This window comes from Heterocephalus glaber, unplaced genomic scaffold (genome assembly GCF_053883595.1).
Source record: "Heterocephalus glaber isolate CG9 unplaced genomic scaffold, H.glaber_assembly_v1.0 deba00000122, whole genome shotgun sequence".
Lineage (NCBI taxonomy): Eukaryota > Metazoa > Chordata > Mammalia > Rodentia > Bathyergidae > Heterocephalus > Heterocephalus glaber.
Genome location: NW_028258138.1, coordinates 73263023 through 73278590, shown reverse-complemented (window position 1 = coordinate 73278590; position 15568 = coordinate 73263023). Strand labels below are relative to the sequence as shown.

The 15568-nt window shown below is 36.3% G+C and overlaps 1 protein-coding gene across 1 annotated transcript in view; it reads right to left on the bottom strand.

The window, feature by feature from the left end:
* Slc49a4 (solute carrier family 49 member 4) overlaps positions 1–15568 on the bottom strand; it is a 117072-nt gene that overhangs the window by 58279 nt on the left and 43225 nt on the right. Inside the window, exon 4 of the mRNA XM_004873611.4 lies at positions 11958–12087. Coding sequence (XP_004873668.1) covers positions 11958–12087 — 130 coding nt within the window. The remainder of the gene's footprint in view (positions 1–11957; positions 12088–15568) is intronic.

Below are 15568 nucleotides of genomic sequence, written 5' to 3'. Positions count from 1 at the left end.
CCAATGCACTAAACTAAAATCGAAATGGATTAAAGATCTAAATATTAAAATAGAAACTCTGAACCAGCTGGAACAGAGGTTAGGTAGAACTCTTGAAGACATCGCTGTAGGAAAAGATTCTATGAACAAAACCTCAGTTGCCTGTGAACTAGCACAAACAATCAACAAATGGGATCTCTTCTTATTAAAAGGCTTCTGCACAGCAAGAGAAACCACCAGCAGTGTGAAGAGACAACCCACAACGTGGGAAAAAATCTTCACCTGCTGTTCCTCAGACAAAGGTCTACTATCTCAAATCTATAAAGAACTTAAAAAGATCAGACCTCCCAAATTTAAAGACCCAATCCAAAAATGGGCATCTGAAATGAACAGACATTTCTCACACAAAGAAGGAGAAATGGCAAATAAATACATGAAAAAATGTTCAACATCACTGGCCATTTGAGAGATGCAAATGAAAACAACGCTGAGATTCCACCTCACTCCAGAAAGAATGGCTGCTCTCATGAAATCAACCAATAACAAATGCTGGTGGGGCTGTGGGGAAAGAGGAACCCTGCTCCACTGCTGGTGGGAGTGTAGACTGGTGCAAGCACTGTGGAAATCAGTATGGAGATACCTCAAAGAACTAGGACTGGAAGTCCCATTTGACCCCACTATTCCCTCACTGGGTATCTTCCCCAAAGAATTAAAAGAATCATACCACAGTGATATATGTGTGCCCATGTTGATAGCAGCACAGTTTGTAATAGCTAAAACTTGGAAACACCCCAAATGCCCATCAACTGGAGACTGGATCAAGAAAATGTGGTTTATAAAATGGAGTACTACTCAGCCATAAAAAATGAGAAATTAGAGACATTTACAGCTAAGTGCATGCACATTGAGGTGATACTCTGAAGTGAAATAAATAGGACACACATGTATAAATACCAAATAGTTTCTCTGGTGTGAGAAACTGAAAGTGTAAATAAGGACTAAATGTATAATAGGTAATGTGAAATAGGAAGAAACGGGGCAAAGGGGAAGGAAGTGGGAGGGCTAGGGGAAAGGATAGAAGGGAATGGGATTAATATGAGAAAATGGAAAAATAGGAACAAAATCTTTGTAAATAGGGAGGAATGGAGGGGTTGAAGGGAGGGCTGGACAAGGGTGAAAAATAAGAACCAAGAGAGATTATGTAAAGGTGCAAATTTCCAATGATGAGTGTCATTATATTGTATAACTAAAATGTACCAATGATTAGAATGAATAATCGATAATGTAAAATAGGAAGAAAAGATCCAAAGGGGTAGGGGTAGTGGGAGGGGCAGGGGAAAGGAAAGAAGGGAAAGGAAAAATGATGAGAAATGGAAAAAATGGAAATAAAGTCTTTGTAAACAGGGAAGGGTGGAGGGGGTGAAGGGAGGGCTAGGAATGGGGAAAAAATAAGAACCAAGATGTATTATGTAAAGGTCCAGTTCCCAATGAGAAATGTAATTGTGTTGTATACCTACAATGAACCAATAAAAGAATTTAACAAAAAAAAAAAAAAAAAAAAGAGAACTATAGGCCAATCACACTAATGAACATAGATGCAAAAATCCTTAATAAGATACTGGCAAATAGAATGCAGAAGATCATCAAGAAGATCATATACCCTGACCAAGTGGGATTCATCCCAGGGATGCAGGGATGGTTCAATATACGAAAATCAATAAATGTAATTAATACACTATACCAACAGAGCCAAGGAAAAAAACCATGTGATCATCTCAATAGATGCAGAAAAAACATTTGACAAAATCCAACATGCATTTATGATAAAAACCCTAAAAAAATTGGAATAGAAGGTCTCTACCTCAATCTGATAAAAGCCATCTATGAAAAACCAACCGCCAATATCATACTAAATGGTCAAAAACTGAAATCCACACTACAATCAGGAACAAGACAAGGATGTCCACTATCACAACTCCTATTCAATATAGTCTTGGAAACATTAGCCACAGCAATGAGACAAGAGAAAGAAATAAAAGGAATAAAGATAGGCAATGAAGAAGTCAAACTGTCATTATTTGCAGATGACATGATACTCTATATAGAAGACCCCAAGCACTCCACCAAAAGTCTTCTGGACTTAATAACCAAATTCAGTAAAGTACTGGATATAAGATCAACACACAAAAATCAATAGCTGTCCTCTACACGAACAACAGACTCACTGAGAGAGAAACAGGCCAAACAATTCCTTTCACAATAGCATCCAAAAAACTGAAGTATCTAGGAATCAACCTAACAAAAGAAATCAAAGACCTCTTCTCTGAAAACTATAGCACTCTGAAAAGAGAGACTGAAGATGATATCAGAAAATGGAAAGACATCCCTTGCTCCTGGGTAGGAAGAATCACCATAGTGAAAATGGCCATACTTCCAAAACTGCTATATAGATTCAATGCAATCCCAATTAAAATCCCACCAGCATACTTCACCAACCTTGAGAAAACAATCCAAAAATTCATTTGGAACAAAAAGAGACCCGGAATAGCAAAAACAATTCTAGGTAACAGAGACATGGCAGGGGGTATTACAACCCCCACCTTGAAAGTATACTACAAGGTACTGTGATAAAAACAGTATGGTACTGGCAAAGAAACAGACCGGAGGACCAGTGGAACAGATTAGAAGATGCAGAAACAACTCCAGACACAGCTACCTCATCTTCGATAAAGGAGCCAAACACCCTCACTGGAGGAAAGATAGCCTCTGTAATAAATGGTGCTGGAAAAATTTGGTTTCAACTTGCCAAAGACTAAAACTAGACCTATATCTCTCACCATGCACTAAACTAAAATCAAAATGGATTAAAGATCTAAATATTAAAACAGAAACGCTGAACCAGCTGGAACAGAGGTTAGGTAGAAGTCTTGAAGACATTGGTGTAGGAAAAGATTTTATGAACAAAACCTCAGTTGCCCATGAACTAGTCAAACAATCAACAAGTGGGATCTCTTCTTTCTTACTAAAAAGCTTCTGCACAGCAAGAGAAACCACCAATAGTGTGAAGAGACAACCCACAATGTGGGTTGAAAAATTTTCACCTGCTGTTCCTCAGACAAAGATCTACTATCTAGAACCTATAAAGAACTTAATAAATTTGGTGGTGATTTAGCTCAGTGGATCCGGCGCCTGCCTTGCAAGCGCAAGGTCCCGAGTTTGATCCCCCGTACCAAAAAAAAAAAAGAAATTAGACCTCCCAAATTTAAAGACTCAATTCAAAAATGGGCATCTGAAATGAACAGACATTTCTCAGACAAAGAAGTAGAAACAGCCAATAAACACATGAAAAAATGTTCAACATCACTGGTCATTCGAGAAATGCAAATGAAAACAATGCTGAGATTCTACCTCACCCCAGAAAGAATGGCTGCTATCAAGAAATCAACCAATAACAAATGCTGGCGGGGCTGTAGGAAAAGAGGAACACTGCTCCACTGTCGGAAGGAGTGTCCACTGGTGCAACCAGTGTGGAAATCAGTATGGAGATACCTCAAAGAACTAGGACTGGAAGTCCCATTTGACCCAGCTACTCCCCCACTGGGTACCTTCCCCAAAGAATTAAAAGAATCACACCACAGTGATGTATGTGCACACATGTTAGCAGCACAATTTGTAATAGCTATAACTGGGAAGCAGCCCAATTGCCCATCAATTGGAGACTGAAAAAAGAAGATGTGTTTTTAAAAAAATAAAATAGAGTAGTACTCAGCCATAAAAAATGAGAAATTAGACATTTGTAGCTAAATGGATGCACATTGAGTCAATACTCTTAAGGGAAATAAATAGGACACACATGTGTAAATACTGAATAGTTTCTCTAGTGTGAGAAACTGAAAGTGTAAATAAGGACTAAAAGGTATAATAGACAACGTGAAATAGGAAGAAGAGGGGCAAAGGGGAAGGGGAAGTGGGAGGGGTAAGGGAAAAGAAAGAAGGGAATGGAATTAATATGAGAAAATGGAAAAATGTAAACAAAGTCTTTGTTAAAAGGAAGGGATGAAGGGGTTGAAGGGAGGGCAGGGGAAGGGGGAAAAATAAGAACCAAGAGAGATTATGTAAAGGTGCAAATACCAATGATGAATGTCATATTGTATATGGGAAATGTACCAATAAAATTAATTTTAAAAAATAAATCAGAAAAAAAAAAGAAATGAGCCGAAGCTATGAACAGGAATTTTACAGTTGATGAAACTTATAAAGCTCATAGTCAAATATTGAGTCTCTAAAACCAATTAATAATCACAAATGCAAATTAAATAAATATATATTAGTTTATACCCATTATTAGACTGGCAAAGATTGGAAAGATGAGAAAATGGCAAGTCGAGTGGGCATTTTTGAGTGCAATCTGGCAATAACTGGCAAATTAAACTTAAGCTATATTATCACCTAGCAATCCTATTGCAGTGTCTATTTCCCTAGGAAATTCTTGGATTTATGGTGATACATATGAGGGTGTCACCCTAGAGGTGTTTTTGACAACTATGAATTGGAGGCAATCTGGGTACACAATGGGGAGAGACAGATAAAATATGATAGATTAATACTTTGTGTACAAAGAATTAGGTGTACACAGAACAAAAGAGGTGATCTTGAAAACAGTAACAACATCACAAAAGGAGAGCTCTCCAGAGACCATATCCCTCCTGATAGGAAACGGCAGTCTCACAGATGGAGTAGTCTCATAAAACAAAAACAAACACAAAATGAAAAACCAAGTTAGAACATAGATCTCTCTGTTTATATTAAGCACAAATGAAAGAATAATTTATCAAACTATGCAAAGAGACCATCAACAAAATCCAGACCTTGGGGATAAAAGAGCTGGTTCCTCAATAAATAAAGCAGAGGGCCGGGGATTTAGCTCAGTGGTTCCGCCGCCTGCCTCGCAAGCACAAGAACCCAAGTTCGATCCCTGGTACCAAAAAGTAGAATGAAAAGAAAGAAAGAATGAAAAGAATTCCATAGACTATAAAGCATTTGAGCCAAATGCAGTGTGTGGACCTAATTTAGATCATAATTCAAACAAACTGTTGAAAAATTTATGAGACAATAGGAAATTCAAACACTGATTTGGTATTGACAAATTATTGTTAGAGAAGTTTTTAGGTAAGATAATAGTACTATAATGTTTCAAAAGAGTCCTTATATTTTAACATATATTGTATATAATGAAATATTTCTGGAAGAAATGATCTGTCCTCTGGGATGTGTTTTATAATATAAGAAAGTAGGACGTGGGTGGAGCAAAGATGAAACAAGGTTGGCTGCTCAACAATACCTGTTGACACTGGGTTATGGGGATATGGGGGCATTATACTATTCTCAAGCTTGTATATTATTTTAACATTCCAAAATAGAAAGTTTTAAAAAAAAACACATAACACTCTGTAAAAAAGTGTTCAAGAACTGGGGATGTAGCTCAGAGGCACAGTGCCTGCCTGGCAAGACCAAGGCCCTGAGTTCAATTTCCAGTAACAACAACAACAACAAAAAAGCAAACCAAGTGTTCAAGATACTATATATAATATAGATTATATGCAGAAGATCACCAAGAAGATCATACACCCTGATCAAGTGGGATTCATCCCAGGGATGCAGGGATGGTTCAATATACGAAAATCAATTAATGTAATACACTATATCAATAGAGCAAAGGACAAAAACCATATGATTACCTCCATAGACACAGAAAAAGCATTTGACAAAATCCAACATGCATTTATGATAAAAACCCTACAAAAATTGGAATAGATGGTCTCTACCTCAAACTGATAGAAGCCATCTATGAAAAACCAAAAGCCAATATCATACTAAATGGTCAAAAACTGAAATCCTTCACACTCAAATCAGGAACAAGACAAGGATGTCCACTATCACCACTCTTGTTCAATATAGTTCTGGAAACATTAGCCACAGCAATTAGACAAGAGAAAGAAATAAAAGGAATAAAGATAGGAAATGAAGAAGTCAAATTGTCATTCTTTGCAGATGACATGATACTCTATATAGAAGACCCCAAGAACTCCACCAAAAGTCTTCTAGACTTAATAACCAAATTCAGTCAAGTAGCTGGTTACAAGGTCAACACACAAAAATCAATAGCATTCCTCTACACCAATGACAGACTCACTGAGAGAGAAATAGGACAAATAATTCCTTTCACAATAGCATCCAAAAAACTGAAAACCTAGGAATCAACCTAATGAAAGAAATCAAAGACCTCTTCTCTGAAAACTATGGCATTCTGAAAAGAGAGATTGAAGATGGTATCAGAAAATGGACAGACATCCCCTGCTCCTGGGTAGGAAGGATTAATATAGTGAAAATGGCCATACTTCTAAAACTGCTATATAGATTTAATGCAATTCCAATTGACATCCCAGCAGCATACTTCATAGACCTCGAGAAAACAATCCAAAAATTCATTTGGAGCAAGAAGAGACCCAGAATAGCAAAAGCAATTCTAGGTAACAGAGACATGGCAGGGAGTATCACAATCCCCGACCTGCAACTATACTACAAAGCTACTGTGATAAAAACAGCATGGTACTGGCAAAGAAACAGACTTGAGGACCAGTGGAACAGATTAGAAGATGCAGAAACAATGCCAGACACACTCAGCCATCTCATCTTTGATAAAGGAGCCAAACACCCTCACTGGAGGAAAGATAGCCTCTTTAATAAATGGTGCTGGAAAAATTGGGCTTCAACTTGCCAAAGATTAAAACTAGACCTATATCTCTCACCATGCACTAAACTAAAATCAAAACGGATTAAAGATCTAAATATTAAAATAGAAACTCTGAACCAGTTGGAACAGAGGTTAGGTAGAACCCTCGAAGACATCGGTGTAGGAAAAGATTTTATGAACAAAACCTCAGGTGCCCATGAACTAGCACAAACAATCAACAAATGGGATCTCTTCTTATTAAAAAGCTTCTGCACAGCAAGAGAAACCAACAGCAATGTGAAGAGACAACCCACAACGTGGGAAAAAATTTTCACCTGCTGATCCTCAGACAAAGGTCTACTATCTCGAATCTATAAAGAACTTAAAAAGATCAGACCTCCCAAATTTAAAGACCCAATCCGAAAATGGGCATCTGAAATGAACAGACATTTCTCACACAAAGAAGTAGAAATAGCAAATAAACACATGAGAAAATGTTCAACATCACTGGTCATTCGAGAGATGCAAATGAAAACAACGCTGAGATTCCACTTCACTCCAGAAAGAATGGCTATCATGAAATCCACCAATAACAAATGCTGGCGGGGCTGTGGGGAAAGAGGAACCCTGCTCCACTGCTGGTGGGAGTGTAGACTGGTGCAAGCACTGTGGAAATCAGTATGGAGATACCTCAAAGAACTAGGACTGGAAGTCCCATTTGAACCAGCTATTCCCCCACTGGGTATCTTCCCCAAAGAATTAAAAGAATCATACCACAGTGATATATGTGCACCCATGTTGATAGCAGCACAGTTTGTAATAGCTAAAACTTGGAAACAGCCCAAATGCCCATCAACTGGAGACTGGATCAAGAAAATGTGGGTTTTTTATAAAATGGAGTACTACTCAGCCATAAGAAATGAGAAATTAGAGACATGTATAGCTAAGTGGATGCACATTGAGGCGATACTCTGAAGTGAAATAAACAGGACACACATGAATAAATACCGAATAGTTTCTCTGGTGTGAGAAACTGAAAGTGTAAATAAGGACTAAATGTATAATAGGTAATGTGAAATAGGAAGAAAAGGGGCAAAGGGGAAGGAAGTCGGAGGGCTGGGGAAAGGATAGAAGGGAATGGGATTAATATGAGAAAATGGAAAAATAGGAACAAAATCTTTGTAAATAGGGCTGAATGGAGGGGTTGAAGGGAGGGCTGGGCAAGGGTGAAAAATAAGAACTAAGAGAGACTATGTAAAGGTGCAAATTTCCAATGATGAATGTCATTATATTGTATACCTAAAATGTACCAATGATTAGAATGAATAATAGATAATGCGAAATAGGAAGAAAAGGTCCAAAGGGGTAGGGGTAGTGGGAGGGGCAGGGGAAAGGAAAGAAGGGAAAGGAAAAATGATGAGAAATGGAAAAAATGGAAATAAAGTCTTTGTAAATAGGGAAGGGTGGAGGGCGTGAAGGGAGGGCTAGGAATGGGGAAAAAATAAGAACCAAGATGCATTATGTAAAGGTACAATTCCCAATGAGAAATGTAATTGTGTTGTATACCTACAATGTACCAATAAAAGAATTTAATACAAAAAAATATAGATTATAAATTATTATATATGAAAAATGCATGTTATTTTTATGAAGAATGACATGCCATCATTTAGATAAACAGAAAATGCAAAACTATATATATATTTCAAAAGCACAGAGATAAAGAGACACACATTAAAGGCATCTGAAAAATGGCAGCAGGGAGAGGAACAGGAAATATGAACAAAAGAATGAATAAATGTGTTCATTTGCCCCAAAGTAAGCAACATGTTCAACTACTCTTATCTTGCAGTCTACAAGGCAAAATGAAAAATCACTATCCTCAGAAAGGCAGAGCAATGTTTACCTTGGTTACAAAGGTTCAAAGCACATTTTGAGAAGGAAATCACATGGACAGTAATATAATTATGGTGAAACCATGGTGCATAAACAATGATGGTTTTTTTCCTCAGACAATGGAATTAGAATTTAGAGGTCATTATCCTGATTGATCCAAGAAGTGATGATTTCAGGAGCTCTCTGAAAGACCAGAGCAGATTTTATTGTAGGCTGGAGGTAGGGAAAGACAGGCCCAAAGAACTCCACTAGAGAGCCCAAGGGTGGGGCTGGCAATGGTGCGAACTGCACATACAGGCACGGAAGAGACAAAAGGATGTTAGGTATTGGTGAAAAGGCTTTTCATAGAGAATGAAGATCTTACACTTTATGGTTCAAACAGAATGAAGGTCTTGATTCTCAGGTAATCAGAAGTATATATAGGATATACCATAGGGTATAATTTAAAGTTACTGTTCTTTCCTGTCAGAACAATTTTGTACATAACTCCTTAGCTTAAAAACCTTTAATAGCTCCTCTTTCAGAGAGAATAGTTCAAAATTATTAACGTGGCATAATATGGTGTCAATCTACTTCTTTAGCTTCACCTACTGATATCTCACTTCTGCTGCTGGTTTTGCATGGGGAAAAACTTAGCTAAATAACATTTTTTAAAATTATCATTTTAAACTATTGTATTACAAATGTGTACCTGATCAAAATTCAAGTTAGTTACAATTTTTCTTTATTATGTGGAAGACAATATACTAGGCACTGTACAGAAGTGATTTTCAACCACTGAATCAGAAATTTATTTTTACTTTGTGACCGACCCATACATATATGTATTTATTTATACTGAAACAACAGTCTCACAAAAAAGTATCCTTGATACATGTTATACAATAATATTTTCTATCCTACTTTATTGCATCCCATTATGTTTGTAAAAGTTTGGATTCAACCCACTTAATTAGCTTGCTGTGAACTGAAATTTGAAAAGTAATATTATACAGCAAGTGAAATGTGGCCAATGCAATTGAGGAACTGATTTTTAAATTTTATCTCATCTGAACTAATTTAAACAGAAGCAACAGAAAGCCAGTACCTTTCCATTAAACAATTTTTGTTTTTTGGTAGAACTGTCTCACTTTACCAGCTGTCTATACTCTGGGTGGTTTTCTAGGGTTATCACTATCACTGATCTTCCTGGTGACAACAGACTGATTCAGTTCTAATTATTTTCTTCTCCACACTGATACAGCATCCTAATATGCTCATTTGAATATTCCATGTAGAAAGAAAATAAGAGATTGGGATGGAGAAAGGCATGCCGTAAATCTCACAATGAACAGCATCAGGAAATTGCTGCAGCAGAGCAGTGAAATGTTTGCTGTGAAAATCTTTTTCACTACATTCGGTAGTGGTATGAGAAGTTTTCAGCAAATACATGGTGTGTTTTACGTGAAGTTTCTACTCAACGGTCAAAAAAATAAAACATCCAACAAACATTCTAAATTTTTTTTTTTTTTTTTTTGGTACCAGGGTTTGAACTTGGGACCTTGAGCTTACAAAGCAGGAGAGGGCACCAATGAGCTAAATCCCCAGCCCTCTAAAATATTTTTTTAACAGACAGATCTGAATTTATGGCTTTGGCCAGGTATAAGATGGTTTAGATTTTTTCACAAGAGAAAACCATTTTTAGATGAAGAAATGGTAAAATAAGTTAATTTAGCTAAGAATTTTTTTAATTATGAAGAAAAGACTAAACATTACATTTTATAAAAGTGACAGATGTTCAATTAAGCTCCAGACAGCTACCTGTAGAATGTAAGACCTTTGCTATAATATCAAAGGTCTGTTAATTCAAAATTTGAAAATGCAATGACTTATTTTATTTTAGTACAATATAGGAAACATTGCTCAATGAATACTTTTTAACTAGTTTTTAACTAATTAATTAATGCTTTTAAACTAATTAATACTTTTAAACTAAATTTAATGAACTCTAAATACATATCAACTATTTCCAATGAAAATTTAGTGTCTAAAGTGAGATGCGCTGTAGAGGTAAAATACATGCTAGATATCAAAGATTTTTTATACAAATATAAGAATGTTAAATGTCTCAATAATTTTTAATTTTAATCACATGTTAATAATAGTCTAGCTATACTGGGTTGAATAAAATATGCTACTAAAATTAATTTAACTTGTTTCCTTTTACTCTTGCTAATGAGGCTACTAGAAAATTATGTGGCTTGAATTATATTCCTATTGGATAGTATTACTATAGAAGATACAGGGCCGGGGATTTAGCTCAGTGGTTCCGCTGCCTGCCTTGTAAGTGCAAGGACCCAAGTTTGATCCCTGGTACCAAAAAGAAAAAAAGAAAAAGAAGATACAAAGACAGCTCTTTGCTAAAAGCAATTTACCATCTTGGGGGAAAGACAGACAAGCAAATAAAGAACTAACTAGACACAGCTACAAATGAATCAATAAAAACTCATTACACCTGGGAAAAAATATTCAAAAGGTAAATTCAAGTAGCCAATCATAATCAACAGTGATGTTCTCTATACCTCCAAAGAATGAGATTTAGTACTGGGGCATTTGAGCCTTTGAGGGTAGATTGAACTACAGTTAAATTAAGTTAAACCAACAAAGTAATACATTAAAGTTCCTCAAAGTATGAATCTACTGATGGTACATGAGATAATTCTAGGTGATGTGAGAACAATATTTATCTTATTCACATACTGAATAGCACCTGATTATTTAGTATGCATTAACAAATACATAATGAATAAAGTAATCTACTTATTAGGAAAAAAATAATGAATATAAAAAACCCCATAACTTCACAGACACTACTGTTTGATAAAAGTTTCTTTATAAAAGAAATTATTTAAGGAAAGTAAAAGTTTGATAGTATAGATGATATGAAAATAAGGCAAAAATTACAGTGATTTTGTTTTGGGTGATTTTTTTTTTTTTGGTATCGGGAATCGAACTCGGGTCCTTGCGCCATTTTGGGTGATTTTTAAAGATAAGATTTCTGACAGGTAATAAAAGTATTTAACTAGTATTTTATCAACTAATGGTTTCTAAAAAATTACTATTTCAAATTATCTTTTAAAAATATGAAATTAATCTAGGGATGCATGTCTGTAATCCTGGCATTCTAGGAGGCTGAGGTAGGAGGATGGGAGTTCCAGCCTAGCCTGAGCAATTTAGTGAGACTCTGTCTCAAAATTAAAAATAAAAGGCTGAGGATGTAGCTCAGTGCAAATGCCCTAGGTTCAGTACACACACACACACACGAGTTATACTGAAGTCAAAAACACTCAGTGACCCTAAATATATTTACCTCAATAATCTGCAAAAGCTGCGCCGGTAGCTTAGCCGCTGGCTAGCTGCAGCAACACTGGGAGGAAGAGGAGGCCGGGGTGGGAAATAAGCTAGTGTTGCAGAGAATATTAAGCAGACAACTCCAAATTCTGAAAGAAAAAAATAAGTAGTCTTAATTGGTAACAAGAAAAGTTCAGTATTTCAAGTATTTATTTAACAAATATTTACTGAGCATCAAGCAAAATATAGTTCCTGGTGAGCCTTTCTTTCAGACTAGTAAGAAAGATGAATACATACAGACAGAATTTCAGCAGGCCTCAGGTAAGATGTCACACTATAACTAAAGAAGCATGGTACTGTTTACTACCTGGACAAAAAGATTGAGGGAGTAAACTAAATGGAAAAAGCACATTAAAACCCAACAGTACCTTACTGCAAAAGAGATTGTGAAACAGGTCTAGCATGACTGTCTAATAAGTATGGAACTTAGAAAGAAAGAATATGAAAGAAAATTGCTAAGACTAGGTAGAAAGTTTAATCAGTAAGATTTCTGATGCATATGGAGGACAGATTCAATTTACAGACTGTACAAGACAGTTAACAAGACAAGAAAGCATTCAAAGTAAGAAACCAAGAGACACAAAAGTACTAGATAATATATAATATATATTAAACAATCAGAAATAAAACGAACTTCCAAACCATCTGAGTTTCGCTCCATTACAGATGGGAAAGTTTCTAGGATTCTCCATCCTTCCCTCCACAGTGCTGGTACTTGTCGTGACAGCTTTTGTTAACTGTACCCAATTTAGTAGAGAAGCATAACAGTAACAGCAAAGTCAGGAAACTTGGAGTACAGTAATGTCTGTGCTGTTAACTACAGTATATTGCAATTTGGGTGAAACCTTTAACTCTTTCTGGGCCAATAAAGGGATTTGATTTAGTGATTTCTATAGGAGGGAAAGGAAGACAAGAAAGTAAAGAACCAACCAGAATTGTCTGTTGGATAATTCTAGGACTCTATTCTCAGCAAATGGAACAATACTCTTGTAAGACACAAGCATAGGTAATTCACTGAGGCAACTGGAAATTTATAGATTTCTGGGGGTTTTTTGGTACTGGGGATCGAACTCAGGACCTTGTGCTTGAGAGGCAGGCATGGTGCCACTGAGCTAAATCCTCAGCCCTAGATTTCTAAATCTGAAAGACAAGATTGTTAACATTCTTTTGTGTGTTCTCAATCTCTGTGTTCTTTGTTAATCTGAGCAGCATGAAGTTAATGAATTTTTTAAATTTACAGTTCTTTTAATTATTAGTAACACTGATAAATGCACATCTTCCATACACTTGTTGGACATTTGTATTTCCTCTGTGATTGCCTTGTTCATATTTTTTGACCTTCTTTCTATAGGTATTTTTGTGAGCAGCTTCATGACATATAATTTATATAACATAACTCATACATTTTAATACGCATAACCCATTGGTTTTTAGTACATTTATACAACTGTGCAACTATCACCATAATTTCAGAGTTTTCTGGGATTGTTTGGCTATTCCTGGATCTCACATTTTTGTACAAATTTTAGGATGGCTTGTTATTTTCTACAACAAAGGCAGCTGGGATTTTCATAGGATTACACTAATTTGTAGAAAAATTTGGGAATATCTTTACAATGTTAAAATTTCCAACCCATGAACATAGCCTGTCTATTTTTTAGGCTTTTTGTACCAGGGATCGAACTCGGGACCTTGCGCTTTCGAGGCAGGCACCGGAACCACTGAGCTAAATCCCCAGCCCTATTTTTTAGGCTTTTAATTTCTTTCAATAGTGTTTTGTAGTCTTCAGAATTTTACACTTCATTTGTTAAATTTACATTTTGTTTGTTAAATATTGTATTTTTTGATGCTGTTCTAAATTGTCTCTCTAATTTCATATTTGGATTATTCCTTGCCAATGTACAAAAATAAATTTTTACTTTTTTTTGTTTTTTGAGGTAGGGTCTTCCTTTGTAGTTCAAGCTGGCCCGAACTCACTAGATAGCCCAGGCTGGCTTCGAACTCTCAGTGATCCTCCTGCCTCAGCCTCCTGAGTGCTGGGATTATAGGTGTGCACCACCACACCTGGCTTACATACTGTATTTTAAAACCTTGCTGAACTCATCTTTTATATCTAACAGTTATAGAATTCTAGAATTCTAGAATTCTAAAATTCTAGAGAATTTTTTATATTCAAGATCATATAATTTTCAGTAGGGATGTTTTCCATTCTTTATTTAAAATCTTGATACTTTTTATTTCTTTTTTCTTGCCCATGACACCAGCTAGACCCTCCAACGCAATGTTAAATAGATGTGGTAAGAGTGGACAATCTTGTTTTGTTCATGTCAGACTTTGACAATTAAATATGATGTTACCTGTATGGTTTTTTAACTAGGTTGAGGAAATGCCTATCTATTTCTAGTTTGTTGACTGTTTTCATTTTGAAAGGGTACAGGTTCTGTCAAATGCTTTACATTTATCTCTTAATAGGACCACCTATTTTCCCTCTTTATTCTATAATTGAGTTTTGAGGGTCAAACCAATCTTGTATTACTAGAATGAACTGTATTTGGTCATGGACTATCATCCTTGTTATGTTTCTGGATTTGGTTTGCTAGTGTTTTGCTGATGACTTTTGTGTCTACACTCATAAGAGATATTGGTCTGTAGTTTACTTTTCATAAAGTACCTTTGTCTGGAATAATTTAAGAGTCTTTAACCTTTTAAGGCAACAATTCTAGCAAAAGTATTTTTAATGGACTAAGGAATTATAGGACTGTTTCAGAAAGGCAGACTGCCAGACTCGCCTGTGGTTTCAGTGTGAAAGCACTAAAGAAGTAGAGTGGAGGGCTGGGGATTTAGCTCAGTGGTGCCAGCACCTGCCTGGCAAGCGCAAGGTTCTGAGTTCCATCCCTGGTACCGAGGCGGGGGCGGGGGGGGGAGAAGTACAGTGGACCCTTGACTTATGAACTCAATTTGTTCCAGAGGGCTGGTTGTAACTTAAGTTGGTCAATTGAAGGCTCAGGCTCCTCTACACAGCCTTCAAAGTCTCTCCTGTACACAGGCAGATATCAGTGTCCCTAGATTGGCCCAGGATTTCTCAACCCTACACGGGAAAGGATGCTGTAATGTTCCTTCCAGAACTCTTTTATGGGTTAAATCTGTGTCTGAGACCATCTGGAAGCACAAGTGGCCAGCATTCGGGTCAAAATTCAAGACTTTGCTCTAAGATAAAACTAAAATTCTGGTTGTAACCCAAGTTGTTCATATGTCAGGTCAGTCATAACTGGATGGTCTACTGTAACTAGGAAGTGGTGAGGAAGGGCTCTGCTTGACTCCATGAGAGGCATAAGCCAGAGAGACATAAAGCATTAATACATGCCTTGCAGTGCCTAAAACCCGGTCATTTAAGACAGGATCACTGCTTAGGTTTTCAATAAAATGAAAGATATTACCAAAATATAATTTAAAACTTATGTTTCACCTGTTTTAATTTCTATTTATTTTTACATTTCAATTTTTTTTTTTTTTGGTGCCAAGATCGAACTCGGGACCTTGCGCTTGCAAGGCAGGTGCCAGAACCACTGA